This window comes from Pleurodeles waltl, chromosome 9 (assembly GCF_031143425.1).
Source record: "Pleurodeles waltl isolate 20211129_DDA chromosome 9, aPleWal1.hap1.20221129, whole genome shotgun sequence".
NCBI lineage: Eukaryota > Metazoa > Chordata > Amphibia > Caudata > Salamandridae > Pleurodeles > Pleurodeles waltl.
The window spans coordinates 993,869,094-993,888,017 of NC_090448.1; the positions used below are offsets into that span (position 1 = coordinate 993,869,094).

General features: G+C 48.0%; 1 protein-coding gene across 1 annotated transcript in view; it reads left to right on the top strand.

The window, feature by feature from the left end:
- Positions 1-18,924, top strand: part of HGSNAT (heparan-alpha-glucosaminide N-acetyltransferase) — a 307,063-nt gene that overhangs the window by 217,755 nt on the left and 70,384 nt on the right. Inside the window, exon 15 of the mRNA XM_069208519.1 lies at positions 17,375-17,452. Coding sequence (XP_069064620.1) covers positions 17,375-17,452 — 78 coding nt within the window. The remainder of the gene's footprint in view (positions 1-17,374; positions 17,453-18,924) is intronic.

An 18,924-nucleotide genomic window follows, 5' to 3' on the forward strand; every position in this document is an offset into this window, starting at 1 on the left:
CTTGCATTTTGTGCAGTACTTTCTAACCGTCATACATTTAATTTATTTAATGGACGGTGTGAGGGATGCAGGTCATGTTGCATGAGCACATTTGTTCACTTTAGTTTGTGAAGAGTGAATGTCAAACCCAATGTTGCTCGAATGTGAATTTACCTTTAAAAAACAAGAGACAAGAGGCGCCTGGCAAAGCAGGAACAGTTTGTTTAATTAAACATTATGGCCGGGAGAGCAGTTACAGAACCGTGGTCTGAGGACTGTCAATCAATGTACATCAGTTCAGACTGGTGTTTTATACATTCCTCTGATACCATAAAATAATGTAAACATTCCTTTCATGGTTAAGAATGCAAACAGTTGCGGTAGAGTCATAAATAAAGTCCTGATAACATAAGCAGGTGCGACTCGAGCTTGCATGGACATGTGGGCCAACCGATAATGTGTCCAGATGTCTGTGGGGGGGCCTGGTCGCTGCATTTGCTGTGTGTGCTGTGTTCTCATTGGTTAAGTGTTCCTAACTATATGTGGTTCTTAACTTTATGGTGTTTTTGGGAATGCACGCACCCCTCTGGCCATGTGTGTTTTATTGGGGCCAGTTTCCCGGGACCATTGTGGTGTTGCTACGCCTATCTGTGGGATTTGTTTTTAAGTTTCCTGTTTATGCATTTGCCTGCTGGCTACACACCACCCCACCTGTGGCCTGTCAGTCAGTGACCTCAGGCCTAAGTCTCAGAGCCTTCCTGACCACGTACCTATATGCTGGGGTTGATAGAGGGTTCACGATGGGGGAATCTAATAGTAGTGATGCGCATCTGCATCAATTATTCCAATATTAACACCAACATACCTTATCATGGTTAGAGAAGTATAGCAAATATGTCAGATCCATCATTAGTGATTACAATCTCATAATAGGATTCTGCAGAAGCTAATTCAGCCAACGTAATTGGTGCTGTGTCAGAAGCTTTTGGAGCCATTGGCAGTATAGAGATAGGAAGAAATAAAAGGGATTTCAATGAGAGTATGTGGCCTCAAATCAGTGCTGATGACATTCTAATGGTAATATTGGAACCAAATATTTTGATAGAATAAATAATAAAGGACAAGAGTAAATAATAAAGGACACCCATTCTTCTACCTACAAAATGACTTGGAATACAAATACATGTGAAGCCCTGCCTTTGATGTGAGTATCATGTAGTGTACAATGGGAAGGTGGGAGCTTAAATGTATTAGGCATAATTTGTAATTTCTAGGCATACAGGTAAAGGCCTAAAAGACATGCCAGGAGTCTGTGTTGCACAGTTATTGGAGAAGTAAAATCAGAATTTAGGGCCAGCTGCGCAAAGCCATTTTGCGACCACAAACCTAGTGATTTATAAAATCACAGATTTTGTGACTGTAAAGTGGTTTTCAGGGTTATTAAACCCATACTGAATCTGAATCAGGAAGGGGCATATATCTGTGGTCACAAACCAATAATCAGTTAATGACACCTCAAATGGTGTAATAACTGATTCGCAAAGGAGAGAGTGTCCATTTGGGACACTTTCCATTTGCGAATGGTGTGTGGTAACCTCGAGGGGTAGGTGGTAGCAATGTTCCCTTACTTGCCCCAAAGCTTTCCCGAACGGACAACTTTTGTTTTTTTTTGGGATGCCACACCTTTAAGAAACAAGGGCTGTTTAAAAAAAAAAAAAAAGTTAACCAGTAATGCAAATGCTGGAATAGTGGGCTTCTTTTCTTTTCAGGCCACCATTCCAGTGTTTGTATTCGTTATATTTCACAAATAGCTACCTACCTAATTAATATTCCTTATGCTAGTTGTTTTAAGACACCCTGCAACTAGTTTTTCCGATGTACCCAAAATCAGTCACAAAAAGTCTGTGCGCAATTAATAAAAATCATCTTTTTATTAGCAAATTCAAGCATTTGTTGCACGCATTTGACAACTGACCACAGTTAATACAGTAATTCTGAGTTTTGCCAGAGAAAGATGTGACCTTTTGGTCAGGCAGGTACGAACCATACATTCTAGTTTTACCAGTCAAGTTACAAACCACTTCCCGTTTAACCATCCTCCCACTCTTCCTCTCTATATAAACTCCAACAACCCCATATCTTATCCCATTTCTTAGGGCACCCTCTTCTCTGATAGACTAACTTCTCAGCCCCCCTGCACCAATCCAGGTCAAACTTCCACGCCATGATGCTGGGAGCTTGTCCCACCCCCAGACTCTTACGATATTCCATTTGGCTGGTTGAGGTCCAACAACACCCATTTTTGGAACCCCTGTAGCCCACCGACTTCTCTCAACAAGTCCCTGTGCCACAGGAGTGTCAGGGCCGAGGTGGTGTTTTCCTGCCTTAAATACCAGGGCAACTCTCTGCACACTCGTGTAACAGACTCAGTGTGGGGCAGCAACATGTGTCCCCTAGAGCCCTGGTATAGTGCTACTTCATAGCCCTGGCTCCTGAAAGCAACCCTGGCTGCGCGGAATGCCAGGTCCTCCTATTCTGCACATACCCAAACATTGACCACCACTATTGGTGTTCCCAATAATACCTAGTAATATCCAGGATAGCTAGGCCCCTTCATATACCCCTCGCTGTAACTTACTCAAAAGCTATGTGAGAGCCTCCTCCATCCCACAACAGCAGCCTGACCTCCTGCTCTATCCATCGGAACACCTCCTTTGGAACCCTATGTGGTGTATTTTGTAGGACATATAGGGAGCAACATCATTTTGTAGAGCGCCACCCTCCCCATTAGTGACAGTGGCAAGGCCCTGCAGAGGTCCACATCCCTATGCAACCTATTCAATTGTGGGAGGAGATTGGCCTTGAAGAATCTCTCTGGATACCTGCTAATGTAGATGCCCAGATATGTGAATCCATCACGGACAATTGGCGTGGTGCATTCTGGTGGCTCCATTAGTGGACCCCCAGCCAGCTGGAAGACAAGGGACTTCTCCCAGTTGATATGATAACTAGAGTGATCCCCAAAGATGCAAAAAATGTGTAAAATCCTATTTATGGACCAGCGCGGGTTAGTGACATAGAGCAAAACGTCATTGGCGTAGAGGGCCGTTCCTTCCGCGCCCTCTATTCCCTGATGCCCCATATCAGGGGGTACTGGTGAACCTATGTCGCTAGCAGCTCTTTTGCGAAAGCAAATAACATAAGGGAGAGCTGGCACCCCTGGCGTGTGCCCCCATGTATGACAAAAGTCCGGGAGAGTGTAGCATTGACCTGTACGCAGGCCATTGGTTCCCGATACAGGAGGTGGATCCAGCTATAAAAGCGAGGTCCGTATCCCAGTCACTCCAAAAGTGCAAACACATATGGCCACTCGATGCTGTCAAAAGCCATTTTTGTGTTGAGTGACAGGAGGGCCGTTCGGTCTGAAGCAGACTTTTAGTCATACGCGGGTTTCTAAAAAAGGTGCCTCAAATTGAGGCACGTGCTCCTGTGCGGTATGAAACTGAATTGATCCGGATGTATTAACTTGGTAACGGCCTTCTGCAGCCTAACCACCAAGGCCTTCGCAAGCACCTTGATATCAGTATTTAATAAGAAGATGGGCCTACACGAGCCACACTCCTCTGGAGGCTTCCCCTTCTTTGGTAACACTACTATGGTCGAGACTCTTTGATCCAGTGGTAGGCACACGTATCTTGTGCTCCCAAAAACATGTCTAACGTGGGTTTCACCAGTTTTATCAGTCATGTCTTTCAAGTGCCAGGGATTCAGCCTAGTGGGCAACATGTGCATTTGGACAGGGCATAGCAGTGTCACGGTAAAAGAAGAATGATCCGAGATGCTTTTTGACTTGTGCAGGGCATCCCTAAAGGGCCCCAGTTGTGCCCACGGAGTGAGCAGATAGTCTAAATGTGAATAACTGCCATAGGCCGCAGAGTAGTAAGTGTAATGTTTCGACTCAGGGTGATGTTCTCGCTACAGATCCACCAACCCCATGGTGTCTAAAAAGGCCCTTAGGGTTCCGACATGCCCTTATGTAATGGCTCTCATTTCCCTGTCCAAGGCCGGATCCACCACCAGCTTTAAATCACCTCCCAGCACCAGTAAGCCAGGTGGCATGTCGAGCAACAAAGCCCGAACCTCAGGAAGTGTTTGTGTCTGTAACTTCAGGGGCACCTAGACCAAGCATATGTTTAGTATTTGGCCTTCCCATGTATGCAACACTGCCACATATCTGCCCAGCGAATCCCCCCAAGTTGGGGTGAGAACAAATGGTATTGATTTAGTGCCTTATATTGATTTCACTTCAAATGCGTCTCTTGCAGTAGGACCATGTCCGGGGTGTGCCCATGTAGTAATGTAGGACCACAGTACGCTTGATGCGGTTTGCCAACCCATTCATGTTCCATGTCAAATCAAATCAAATCAAAATCAAATCATTAACATTTATAAAGCGCGCTACTCACCCGTGCGGGTCTCAAGGCGCTAGGGGGGAAAGGGGGGGTTATCGCTGCTCGAACAGCCAAGTCTTTAGGAGTCTCCGGAAAGCGGAGTGGTCCTGGGTGGTCCTGAGGCTGGTGGGGAGGGAGTTCCAGGTCTTGGCCGCCAGGAAGGAGAAAGATCTCCCACCCGCCGTGGAGCGGCGGGTGCGAGGGACGGCAGCAAGTGCGAGGCCAGCGGAGCGGAGGGGGCGGGTGGGGACGTAGAAGCTGAGGCGTCTGTTGAGGTATTCCGGTCCCTTGTTGTGGAGGGCTTTGTGTGCGTGGGTGAGAAGACGGAAGGTGATCCTTTTGCTGACTGGGAGCCAATGCAGGTGTCTCAGGTGTGCGGAGATGTGGCTGTTGCGGGGTACGTCGAGGATGAGGCGGGCCGAGGCGTTTTGGATGCGTTGCAGGCGGTTTTGGAGTTTGGCGGTGGTCCCGGCGTAGAGGGTGTTGCCGTAGTCCAGGCGACTCGTGACAAGGGCGTGGGTCACGGTTTTTCTGGTGTCGGCGGGGATCCAGCGGAAGATCTTGCGGAGCATGCGGAGAGTGAGGAAGCAGGCGGAGGACACGGCGTTGACTTGCTTGGTCATGGTGAGAAGAGGGTCCAAGATGAAGCCGAGGTTGCGGGCGTGGTCTGCGGGGGTCGGTGCGGTGCCGAGGGCCGTGGGCCACCAGGAGTCGTCCCAGGCGGACGGGGTGTTGCCGAGGATGAGGACTTCCGTTTTTTCAGAGTTCAGCTTTAGGCGGCTGAGCCTCATCCAATCTGCGACGTCCTTCATACCCTCTTGTAGGTACCTGTACAGAGTGAGCCATAGTGGATGCCCAGGGGTACATTGCTGGTAGGCACCTCTTGACCCTCGCCACCTTCCTGCACAATCCACACCCCACCCTGTCTTCCATTTGGTCAGTTGCATTTCTACAGAGCAACAATCAGCAATCGAACACAAGACAGCAGCAAAAAACAGTATTGTCTCCCAAATCCCTCCACCCTGCAACTCCACTAAGTAGGCTTTGAACTGCCCACCCCCACAACTTGCAAGGTGCCTGTTGCCTAAAAAGAAACTTCAGTTCATGTGGGTGGGCTGGCGCTGCCAAAGATGGCCCAGTCTTCACAGTAAAGAACCGGCAACATGAGATCCCCATAATCACATTGAATGGAGCAGAAGTGCATGCCTAAGTCAATCTATTGCTGCAAAATTTGTGTCACACCGCCTTCTGCAAGAAACAATTAAGAGCCTCCGTGCCCCCAAAGACTGATCTGTATCCCATAGTTTCTTTGCAGCCAGATCAAGCTCATTCTCTTTCCGTCATCCAGGAAGTTGGAGGAAGCAGCCCGGCCTCCATCCTAAAACAGTCTGGTATCAACTACGTGACGGAGGGCACGGGTATTATGACAGCGTTGGTTGTTCCGGAATGCGTCCACATTCATTGTCATTCTGTGACTCACCGATCTGTCCAACGCTATGTCGCGTGACTTATTCTCTCGTCTGGGTTAGCGACCAGGGGTGCGACAGCCATCCAACCACTCCCACGCTTCCTCCGTGGCAACGAGTGTCAGGTCTTACCCTTCGTGATCACCCACAACCGGGCCGGGTACAGCATCATACACTTGAGTTCTCTATCCCTCTTTGCTTTTTTAGCCTCCTGGAAGTTGTGCTGTTGTAATTGAAGCGTAAAATTGTCAAAAAATCAAACAATTGTGTTTTTGCATGGAAGATCTCCTCTCGTCCTTGCTGCTTGCTAAATTGGGTCTCCGTTGCAGAAGTTAAAGACCCTTACAATAATGGCTCTAGGAGGGGCCCCCAGTTTTGGCTGGGGGACAGGCGCTCTGTGGGCCCTTTCTATAGTGAGAAGCTGGACAGCCATTTTGGATGAAGTGTTTTAGTGATAAAATCTTCCAGAAAAAGTTTGGCACTCTGCTCCTCCGCCCCTTATGGCACTCCCACCATCCTGATATTGTTCCTTCTGGCCCTCCCTCCTGATCTTCTTGTTCCCACTTTCTCATATTCCTTGGTTAGGAACCGCATATTGCTCTTCAGATGTTAAGATGTGCACAATGGCCGTTTCGGTGACTGAGACTTTTCAGCAACTTTTTTAAGGTCAGCTTGCAGGAGTGTCACATCCACTGTCACTGCGTCAAGTTTGGATTCTAGTGAGCCTTTCACCTGCTAGATGGCTGCCATGATCGCCCCCAGTGACAGCTCGGTCGCAGGAGTCCACCCCTCCTCCGACACTCTTGGGGCTCCCCCATCCGCCACTTTGCTAGCCTCACTGTCCGCAATTGTCCTGGGGACAGCATATTTATCCATCTTGTTGGCCTGTGAGGGGGCCTGCCCCTCATTGCTCACCGTGTCTGGCGGAGCATCACAATGATGGTCTCCAGTGGACTCCCCCTTGACCAAACCAGTTTAGTCCCTGGCACTAGCTACACAGGGCTCTGTGCTCCCCTTTAGGTGGAGGGGGGGACAGAGGAACCCGCCACCGTCATACAATTTAACAGTGTCGGCAAGGTCTTCTCAGCCCCACCTCCAGGGCAGCCCAAACGTGCGCTATCATGCCATCCCAAGGGCTCCCAGGACTGCGCTTCAGTGCCCGAGGAGACACATGTGCGTGGGGGTGCTCCTTTATCTCTTCCGCCACATGCTGTGGTCCACGATTTCTGCTCTCCCCGGAACCAGCGTAACTCACCTGCTCCAATTCTTGCACTCAATGTCAGTCCATAGATAAGCAGCAGTCCCTATCAGGCATTCCCCCACTTAGTACTGCAGCATTGCCAGCCAAGTAACTTTCACTTTCCTTCACTAGTGCATAAAAAGCCCTGAGCCTTGGGCCCCCTCACTCTCTGACGTTCTCACAGTGCACCGCTGCCCCCAGGACCATCTCCACCTCGCAACCAGGCCCAGGAGGTGTCACTGCTCATCTTCTGAGCCTCACTGTCGCCGGAGAAATTCTTGTTTCATGCCTCTGTGGAGCACGCCCGGTAGTTCATAAGGCTGGCGGCGCTGAACATCTGGGCTGCCACCTCTTCACCCAGGTGTGGCTCCCCAGTGAGGTGGGAACGGAGGCTGTCACTAACTCTCCTCGCTTAGCAGAATGGCCCGACCAGGGCTCGGCGTCGCGCCACGCGACCCCCGCACTCCACACCGAATCGGCTCTGCTTCAGGAGTCGCCACTGCCCGCGATCCTCAAGGCAGCAGCACAAGGGTTTCTCTCCGCTCTTCACCACTGTCGGAACTCTAAAGCATGCAACACATGGGCCAGTGTTCATAAGCATGCAGGTTGCATAGAAAACAGAATTTATGTCAGGGTATGCCAGGGGAGGTAGTTACATAAACACAAAGATGTCTAAGACCTATGAGGGGGAATCCTCTTGATGTTCAAGGAAGCAGGTAAACCAAGGAAGTCTATATAAAAGAACAGAAGTCAGTCCACATGAAAAGAGGATTTGATCAAATTACAGTAAGTGCTGGGAAACATTTCTTCTCTCATTAATATATTCAAGGAATTTGGAAGGATTTGCCAGGGCCAGACATGTGCCCAACTTAAAATGAAATACTGGGCAGAAATGTTATTTCACCTGCAATACAAACCTCTCACAAATCAGGATGAGGGGGTCATGAAAACTAGTTTAATAGTCACTATAACAAGTCTCTTGCATTTATCTCATATAGTCTAAAGCTAATCTATCCACCCTATTCTCATTACTCCTTCTTTACAGGGCAATCAGGGAATTACATAATCTGAGAATTTGCATAGCAGGCCAAAGGACAGGCGTTCTTAATAAAAGAGACCTATAGAATTCCAATGCATCAGTCAGTCCTTGGATTCTTGTCTGCAGGTCTAAATTCAAATCCATACAAGAGCCCTCTATGCTAGAAGGCATACAGTTTCAATTAATAATGATAATATAATACAGTTTAAATTGTTTTTTAGATGTATGCATTCTGCTAAAGTAGCATGCAAGGCAGACACATGGGTTCTATCCATTCTGAGAAAAAGTCTTCCTGGAGTCTGGTTAGAGGGTAGACATTCAGTTTAAACAGGCAGTCAGAGAAAACTATCAAGACTGCCATCCTCCCATCTTATTTCCTACTGTTCCTTCTATCACTGCAGCACTAGCACAGGAAATAAAACAAAGGACACACTTGTTAATTTATTGTTGTTCTTGCGACAGTGATACTCAGGCCAAACCCACCACAATAACACGAAAGCATCTGAATAGCCTGATCCGGTGGTCACGGACCCACATGACAATTGCTTGTGGTAGCTTAGTTCCGACCACGAAGTTGGGTCGTGCGGTTCATGCCAACGCATGAATCCAAAGACCCTGAAAGAACGGGAGGCTAAATTGTTTCTGGCCCAATCCAAGAAGAAGAAGGGGAAGCATCATCATAGAGAATCTTCTTCTAAATCCTCGAGGTTCTCATCGGCGTCATCAGGACTCTCGGCGCCAGCATGGATCACAGCACCGATCGAGCAGAGATCGCTCCCATTCGAGATCACCATCGGCGCCGACCGACTTGGGAGGTTAGCCCAGCTGTGACGCCTCCGACGACTCCAGCTTCACCGACATCTCCACTGTCGGTGTATGAAGTGGATCTGCATCTGGAGCCGAGGGCTTCTCCGGAGCAGGAGATGCCTGGGCCGTTGTCTGCTTCACCTCAAGCACCGGCTCCTCAAGGTTATTCAGCTTTCCCGGCGCCGGGCACGGATCCAGCAGCATTTCTTAATGCTATGTTTAATATCTTTGCCACCATGGCGCCTGGAGGTGTGCATGTGGGTCGTCAGGCTCTTTGGCCTTTGACATGGGTGTTCTGGCTTCTTACAGGCCGACGCCCTTCATGCCCTTTCTTCCTTCGGGAAGTACAGCTTCGGTGCCGATGCCTTTGGCGTCACCCAGAAAACCGGTGATGCTGACAACGTCTACTGTCCCGGCGCCGATCGATTCACCACGGATCCAGTCTACCTTAAAGATGCCTGTGGCGCCGAGGGATCAGGCGTCGGATGACTCCTAGGATCGATGCCGCCGGAGGTCTTCGTCGCCGGCTGACGCCTTATCGATGCCGGGGATCGAGTCCAGGCTCCGCTCTAGAAGGTTGGCTCTGAGGCTGCTGGAGGAGCAAGAATATGAGAAGCAGCACTTGGAGGAAGGAGAGATCATGAAGCCTTCAGGGGACCTGCAAGGTTTGGACACTGCAAGCGGCCTAGACACTTCCCTGGAATGGGACTTGGCTTCTCCGGGGGACTATACAGAGAGGCTGCCTCTTTTCATGCTGTGGTGCGGAAGGCAGCAGACTTTTTGGACCTTCCACTTCCAGCTGCGGATGTGAAGACCAACATCCTTACTGAGGTGTTGCATCCAGCATCAGCTGTGGCGGAGCCCCTTCTTTTCAATGAGGCTCTTATGGACCCCATTAGGGAAGTTTGGAAGAAGCCGGTGACTTCGGCTGCCGTAAATAGGTCGGTGGCCAGACGCTATTGAGTGGCCCCAGGTGATCCAGACTTTTTGGCCAAGCATCCGACTCTGGAGAGTTTGGTTGTGCAAGCGTCGTGTTCCTCCCGTTCTGCTCCTGGATCGTTTCCCGGAGTTCCAGCAGACAGGGAGTCTAAGAGAATGGACCAGTCAGCTAAAAAGGCCTTCTCGTCATGTAGCTTGGCTTTGAAATCCACAAATGCTACTTGCATTTTAGGATGATACATTTATGCCCTGATGGACGAGGCTAAGGGGCACCCAGGATTATCCCAGGAGGTGCAGAACCTTTTGTCGGACGCTCAGGCGCAGCCCAGGTGATTCAATCTGGGCTGGACACCTTGGACTCAGTGGCCAGGGCTATGGGCACGTCCATAGCGACGAGGCGACATGCCTGGCTGTGATCGTCAGGGTTCTCTCCTGATGTTCAGACCACTCTGCTTAACCTGCCATTTGATGGAGACAAACGTTTTGGATCGAAAGCCGACTCTGCCTTGGAGCGGTTTAAGGAGAGTAGAGCCACGGCAAGATCCGTGGGACTGCAAGCAGCCACATCCTCGTCTTTGAACTCATTTAGAAGGTTTAGAGGATTTGGTCGTGGCGCTTCCTTTCGTGATAGGCTCCATGCGGCAGGGCAGCAATCTTCAGGAGCTCTCCCTTATAGATCCTTCAGGGGCAGGGGTAGAGTACACACTAGAGGGGCCGCCCAGCAGCACTCTGCCTCTTCCTCTTCCTCCAGAGGGGTGCAGCAGGGAAAGCAACCTTAGTTCTCCATCACTCCCTGTTCACACATCTCCTGTAGGGGGGAGACTAACTCACATTTTTCGCATGTGGTAGCCAATAACATCAGACTCCTGGGTCACCGATATTGTGGAGAAAGGTAATGCTCTTCCCTTTCGGGAGTTTCCTCTTCCCATCCTTCCAAGCCCATCCTTCTGTTTGGACGACCATCTTCTGTTACTGCAACAGGAGGTGATATCCCTTTTGTCAAAAGGTGCAGTGGAGTTGGTCCCGGAGCAGGAGAGGGGTCAGGGCTGCTATTCAAGATACTTCCTGATCCCCAAAAAGGATGGTCGGTGGAGGACAATCCCGGACCTGAGGATTTTGAATTGGTTCTTCAAGCAGGAAAAGTTCGAGATGCTGACCCTGTCACAGGTTCTTTTAGCGTTGAACGAAGGAGATTGGATGGTGTCCGTCGACTTGAAGGATGCTTACTTCCATATTCTGATCCTCAAGTCGCACAGGAAGTATCTCCGGTTTGTTGTGGGGTCGTAATACTATCAGTTTACGGTCCTTCCGTTTGGTCTTACTTTGGCACCTCGAGTCTTCACGAAGGTGATGGCGGTGGTTGCAGCGGATCTCAGAAGAAGGAGGATAGCAGTATTTCCTTATCTGGACGATTGGTTGATCAAAGCCAAGTCTGCGTAGCTCTTGTGGCAACACCTGCAGTCGACAACTCAGTTGTTGTTCGATCTGGGCTTTTCAGTGAACGTGCCCAAATCTCACCTAGAGCCCTCACAACGCCTCCTGTTCATAGGGGCAGTACTGGACAGAACATTGAATCAGGCCTTTCCTCAGCCGCAGCGGATTCAGGACATTCAGGCGTTGATTCCAATGTTTCGAAATGGAGCAGTTGTTCCAGTCCTCAAGGTCCTTCGTCTGCTCGGTCTGTTTGCTTCTTGCATTCTGCTGCTCACTCATGCATGCTGGCACATGAGGGCTCTACAATGGTGCGTCCGCAGGCAGTGGTTTCAACACAAAGGAGATCTTGAGGACTGGATAAGGATCTCCAGAGACGCTGCAGCGGATCTTCAATGGTGGGCTGCGGTCGGCAACCTGTTGCAAGGAAGGCCGTTCTCGCTTCCTCTGCCAGTGGCCACAGTTGTAACGGATGCTTCAACTCTAGGGTAGGGAGCTCATCTGGTGGACCTGGAGATCAAAGGTTGTTGGTCTCCAGGAGAACAGAGGTTTCACATCAATCCGTTGGAACTGCGGGCGATACGTCTGGCTCTCAAGGCCTTCCTCCCTTCCCTTCGTGGTCAGTCGGTTCAGGTCCTGACGGACAATGCTACTGCTATGTGGTATATAAACAAGCAGGGAGGAGTGGGGTTGTATCTTCTCTGCAGAGAAGCTCTTCGGGTCTGGTCCTGGCTTCAGGACCACCAGATTTGCTTGGTAGCAAATCATTTTGCCGGAGTTCTGAACGTGCGTGCGGACAGTCTCAGTCGGCGTCTTCATCTAGATCTGGACCTTTACATCTTCCAGAGGTGGGGATATCCACAGATAGATCTATTTGCCACTCGGAAGAACGCGCACTGCCCGTCGTTTTGCAGCCTCCAGTATCTGGTGCAAGGAGCTTTGGGGGATGCTTTTCAGATGTCCTGGAAGGGTCAGTTGCTTTACACGTTTCCTCCCATACCCTTGATTCCTCGGGTTTTGAGGAAGATCTGCCAAGACCGAGCACAAGTGATCTTAATAGCCCCGGATTGGCCAAGAAGGGTATGGTACTCGGATCTTCTCCAACTCTCTCTGTGCCCTCCGTGCCATCCCCCGTACAGGGCAGACCTTCTCTCGCAGTCGCAGGGGCAGGTTCTACACCCCCACCTCCAGAGCCTCCACCTTCATGCCTGGAGATTGAACGGGGCAATCTGAGTTCCTTTTCTCTTCCGCCGGAGGTGGTGGAAGTTATTTTATCGGCCAGGCGACACTCCACCAAATCGATCTATGCACGCAGGTGGGCCAGATTTGTCAGTTAGTGTGGAGAGAACCAAATTGATCCCTTGAAGGCACATTTGTCTGATGTATTGTTATTTGCTTTATCCTTGGCACAGAAGGGTTGTGCAGTTGCCACAGTTAAGGGTTATTTATCAGCGCTGCCGGCTTTTCTGTGCCTTCCAGACCAACCCTCTTTGTTTAAGTCACCTATTGTGTTGAGGTTCATTAAGGGTCTCACTAATAAGTTTCCGCGCCCTCCGTTTGTTATGCCACAGTGGGATCTTAACTTAGTATTGACCTTTCTTATGGGATCGCCATGTGAGCCAATGCACTCTTGTTCATTGAGACTTTTAGTTTTGAAGACTGTTTTTCTAGTGGCCTTAACATCTTCTAGAAGAGTGAGTGAGCTTTAGGCTCTTAGCGTAGAGCCCCCATATATTTCCTTTTACAGGGACAAAGTGGTGTTAAGGACCAAGACGGTTTTCCTCCCGAAGGTTGTTACACCCTGCTGCAGGTTTTCTTGGTTTGACCACTCAGGCACCCACCTCCGAAGGTGGTACTGCTTTGGAACTCTATTCTTTAGGTGAGGAATCCACAGGTAGTTGTATCCATCAGAAGAACAAGTTACTTACCTTCAGTAACGCCTTTTCTGGTGGAAACACTAGCTACCTGTGGATTTGTCACGGTCCCACCCGCCTCCCCGTTGCCTGACTGGTCTTACCACAAATTCCTTGGGTGAGCACCTGTATATTGTATGTATGTATATGATGATGCGATGTTTATATATTGCTTTACATATATATATATATATGAAAGGAATGTGTGGATATGTATACTGTATATATTTATATGCATAATTTGTGTTGTTGTTTCTACTAGTTTTGTTCATATTATTGGAATAAAAGTTGGTTTATAAGTTTGATTGATGTACTTATATCACTTCTGTAATGTCAATATTCACCTGTTTGCCTCAAAGGCACGTAAAAAATGGTGATAACTGACGTCTGCACACCGACGAGGACTTCTTATTGCCTGGATGACATCATACGGTCTTGCGTGGGAGTCGGGCAATTGTGACATCATCGTCGACGTGCAGAGCTAGAAAAACATTTCCGTCGAAAGCTGGTGCGAGGTGAAAATTCTTTAGGTGAGGAATCCACAGGTAGCTAGTGTATCCACCAGAAAAGGCGTTACCGAAGGTAAGTAACTTGCTCATCTGGTATATTAACACCCGATACGTGGCCAACAAGAGATATATTGAGACCCAAGGAAGTGAAAAATGATGTAACACATCTCTGCCAAGTCATTGGTATATGTATGCTAGGATACGCTGGGGACGAGCTGGAGGGAAAATGTACAAACTATGTTCATAGTTGTTGTATTGATGCATTTTCCTGATGGCATGCATATTGACAGAAATCTAATAACAAATAAAATAAAAAAGGAAAGCTGCCCCCCACCCGAGTGCTGATTGGGGAATGAAGTGCTGCAACAGTCAGAATTCTGTTGATCCTTCAGGCCGCTGGGCCCTGATGCCCCTTTTGCTGCTGCACCATTGATAGTTATGTGTTTATGTGCATGGGCGTCTGCAGAACTTTTTAGGGGGGGGGGGGCATAATTTTAACATCAAAATATGCCACCAGGAGGACCCACCACCATCCGCCATGACCCATTCTCGGCATCCCGGACTGTTTTTGGTAGGGGCCGTGGACATATTTGTGCAGGCTCTGTAACACTATGGCAGTCGTAGTATTATGTTACATTGTGAACCTGCACACCAGGCTGTACCTAAATACAGGGGGGCAAGCGCCCCAACCCCCGCCCACCCCCTTCCATGCAGACACTCATGGCTATGTGCAGCGTGGTGGTCTATAGGACTGTCTGAGTGACAGAACTATATAGGGTATAGGGCACCTACTTTTCAGCCACTTCCCCTCTTGGCTTTCACTTTCACTGCTACCTTTTCATTCGAATTTATATTTAATTGTATCTTCCTATTTAATTCAGATAGAATCATACCTGCCTGCTCCCTGTAATTGCTTGAATACCATCCAGGCCTTTAAGTGGGATGAAAAAGGTGAAGGGTCTCTAAAGGAGGCTGCCTACTAACTAGGAGCGTGACTTAAACAAATGATCTATGTTTTTGCAATTCCCATAGCGTGCCACTCACCCGTTATTTGGGTTTCTCCATTAGCATTCTGTTACTTTCCAGTATTCATTCAGTGTTTTTGCTATTAAAGGACATGAAGTGAGGGCCCAATAGGGACCCATTTCAGTGACCTCTTTCAGTTACACCTGGTGTACGCTTCCATCAGTTTAGTACTTGGTATGTAAGAGAACTCCTGGTGATTCAAGTGACCTTGGCAAGCCGACTCTTAGCTACAGCATCACATCCCTCATTTGCATCAGTGAGCTGAATTCCACATACCTAACTTGACATGAAATGGTCATTAATGGCTGTTGAAACCCATTCAGCTTTTGCATTATTGGGGCATATGATAAATAATATGCTTTAGAGATGTTTTCATAGCGATCTCTGTTTGAGAGAGGTAAAAAGAAGTGAATAAGTGGTGTCTAGTTGCCATTTCTTCTTTAAGGGACATTGAGATGGGTTAGGTGCATATTCCAAAGCTTTCACCAAACAAAACTAGATTTCTTATGTAAGCACTGTAAATGGAAAACAGTACTTGGAGCTCCGAAGTTACAGGTAAGTGTAAGCTCACTTAGTATAATTGGTTGGCTCTTTCCCAGTTTCAATCTTGTCGGTACCCCGGCACCCAGAGTGGAACCAGAAACGTCAGTCGCTGTTTGTGGTGCGCCGAAGTGGCTGGGTGGCACACGGATGGGGGGGATGGAAGGTGGAATAAATATTAAAATAATATAAAAAATAAAAAAACACCTGCATGCCGTACCTTTACACTTTCGTCTCCTCTGCTGTAGGCAGGCACAGGCTCTCAGCCTGCCTTGCGACCAGGCCTGATGCTGCTCAAAGCAGCGTTAGGATTGGCTAGGCGGTCCCAGCCAGGGCTGTCCCATACAGACTGGGAGCACGTGCCTGCTCTCTCCTGCCTGGCAACACAGTGCCAGGCTAAAGAAAGCACAGTGCGAATGTCTGTTTGGCCAGCCCAAGACGGCGAGCCAAACATACATGTGCAATGAGGGGGAGTGCTCTGCACTTCCCCCCCCCCCACTGCTCGTCACCCCCGTGGCTCCGCCCCTTTACAAGTTCATTATTGTTTTCTTGTAAACGTTTTGCAATTGCCACTGCTTGCGAGGGGGGGACCCTTCTCCGCCCTAACGGAAGAACTGCCCCTGAGAAACGTATGTAGCTGTTAAAGGAGAGCTTTGTCCTCTGGTATCACATACACGTGTATGTCATAGTGGTACACGCTCACATTGCCTTTATGCACATGATTACCAGTTTGTTTTTTTCCCTCTTGATGTGTGTTGAAATCTGTTTCTCACATGCCCAGCAAATTCCTAACACGTAGGCCTTACCCCAGTGTGTCCGGTTGTTTTACTACTGTTTTTCCCTCAATCCTCTTTTTCCGTTTAAGTAGCTTAATCCAAAATTCATCCAAAAAAAGGTCTGGAAACCAAAGGCCAAATGTATGACACTATTTTGCATTCGCAAATGGTGCGAATCTCAAAAATCGTCCGTTTACGAATGAAAGGCATTCGCTTTGCAATTTTAAGGAATCGCAAAAATATCAATTCCTTAAAACTGCGATCCCATTTACAGAATCGCAAATTGCGATTCTCCAAATAGGGAATTCCTGTTTGCGATGTTCAAAGCACATGTATCACGCATTTCCTAAATGCAAATTGGGCATTTAGGAAATGCAATTACCACCAAATCTAATTTGGTGGTAAGCATGTGCAATTTTTTAAAATGCATTGTAAATGCAATTTAAAAAATGACATGTAGCGCACACGTCATTTTTGGCCATGTTTGTGCTTCACATGTCCGCAAATATTTTTTGGGGGTGCATCAGACTGGGCCTTAGGTCCCCAGCACCCTGGGGTTTGCATTACCTAATTTTCGAATTCCTACCAAAACGTCAAGCATTTTATTACCCCGGCTCCTTACGTCAGGAGCAAACCAAAACCAACCACATGCAAAGGGGGATCTTGCACTGCAGTGTCCATGCAGCACCCATAATACCCCTGCCAAAAGGACACAGATAGTATGGACATAAAAATGACAACAACAATCACGGAAGAGCAGAATAAAGTTACACGGTGACATGTTGCTTCTTAGTCTGTAGGCTTTTTCCAATTATCACTGCTATTGCTTCTTCCCATCCTAACCATGGGTCTAAAAAGAGACTTGGGCTAAATTATCAAGAAGAAAACTGAGCAGGAGGTCCCTGCACGCCCGATGAGGTCCACGCACAACTAAGGTCTATGCACGCCGGATGAGCTCCCTGCATGCCCGATGAGGTCAATGCACGCCCGAGGAGGTCACTCCATCCCTGATGAGTGTCTGTCCTGAATGATGCACGCATGTATTCCTTACCGGGTGCAAAGCTCAGCTCTAACCGCAATAGGAGCCCTGCCTCCAGTGGAAGTGCAACCGAGCCACCATATTGTTACGTATCCCTCCCTGGTTGACTTATTTTAGGCCTCCTTATTGGGTGTTCACTATATATTGACATAACACATTGGAAATTGTGTTTGTTAAATGCGCATGATTTTAATTTATCACATTCTGTTGTTTGTGCAGGCTGGGAAGGTACTCTTGTATTATAAAGGTCAACACAAACCGATCATGGTGAGATTTTTGATCTGGAGCGCAGTGATGGTAAGCTTAACGAACGTCTTTTTCTAGTTACCTAATTTATCCTTGTATATATTCATATTTAAAAGGTATGTAAGAAGTAGTTTTGAGGTTGTTTTCTTCAAACTAGGATATTTTTGCCATGTCCCAAGAACGTATTTGTTGACTCTATTTGTGGCAGAAATTCGTATTTTAACCTTTCCCGATTAAAAAAAATGTAGTCTCTCACTATGAGGCATATAGTGCAGTTTACATGTATAAGTGTGCCACATTTAACCTAGATATATTGAGAAACCGCTTAAGAACGTCACGCATTCACACTGGCTTACTGGGGTTCAATGCAGCAGTGTGCGTGTTCGTGTCCCCATATCTGAAAGCAGACTTGTCAGTTGTGCACCGAGCATGTGCCAGGCTCCTGAGCTGGGCTTTCAGAATGCTTTATGGGAAACTGACATCCAGAGCTTAATTTGTGCTTGTTGTTTCCGGTGCTGAGCACCGGCACTTATTTTTGAGAGCCAGGGCTTATTCTTCTGCCTCAAGCATTTGCTACGAGCAAAAGACACATATGGGAAAGACGGAGGAAGGGAAAAACGAAAAAGCGTCACAAAGGGAGAAAGTAGAAAGCTGCAAGAGTGAGCTAAAGGGGCAGGGAGTGGCTTTATATGGATTGAAGAGGCCCGAGATGGCTTCAGGATTACGCTGTCTCAGTATTCTGTGTTCGCACATTTAATAGCAGCAGCCGCGTGTTTAAGAGGCGGGCTTTGGGCACGGGCACCTTTTTATTTACAAATTAAGCACTGCAGACATCTAAATGCAACGGATCATTAAAGAAACAGTCTTAAACACTGTTTCCCCGCCACGACCCACCCCCCCTCGCCCCACCCCTTGTAGAGCTGCCTTGCCATCACTAGTAGGAACCATATTACTTTATGTCTCGTGTGCTCTGGTCATAAATCTTCCTGTTGATGTGTCAGTTGCACTCTGAGTCACGTACACACGGGACAGCACGTTCGTGGTTCGGGTGCTCGTGTTTGTTTGTGCTTCGGACTCCCGCCGCTCCTCGCTGTTTCTTTTTGGCCACGTCTTTTCATAGGCCCCCATGAATAGCCACTATGTGGCATTTTTAAACTTTTGTGTGAGTTGAATTTTGATCCTAATTACCTTCAAAAAGCGAATCTGCCGTTGCTGTATTTTAGGTCACATTGCATAGTTGTTTCTTTCACCAGAGTTATCACACTTCCATAGGGGATACTTAAATACACTTATTACAGCTTTTGAACATCATTGATAAGTATATTCACCACCAATTATACATATATACATTTTACATCAGTCTTGATGAAATTCGACTGCCTATAAACAAACATGACCAGAGGAAAGAAATACTTCCATCGCTAGGAAGTACACAGCCCATAAACCATTGTGTTTTCTCAGAACATGTTGACTCTCAGCTTTGCTATCTTAGGCCCCGATGTACTTATGAATTTTCCCAAACA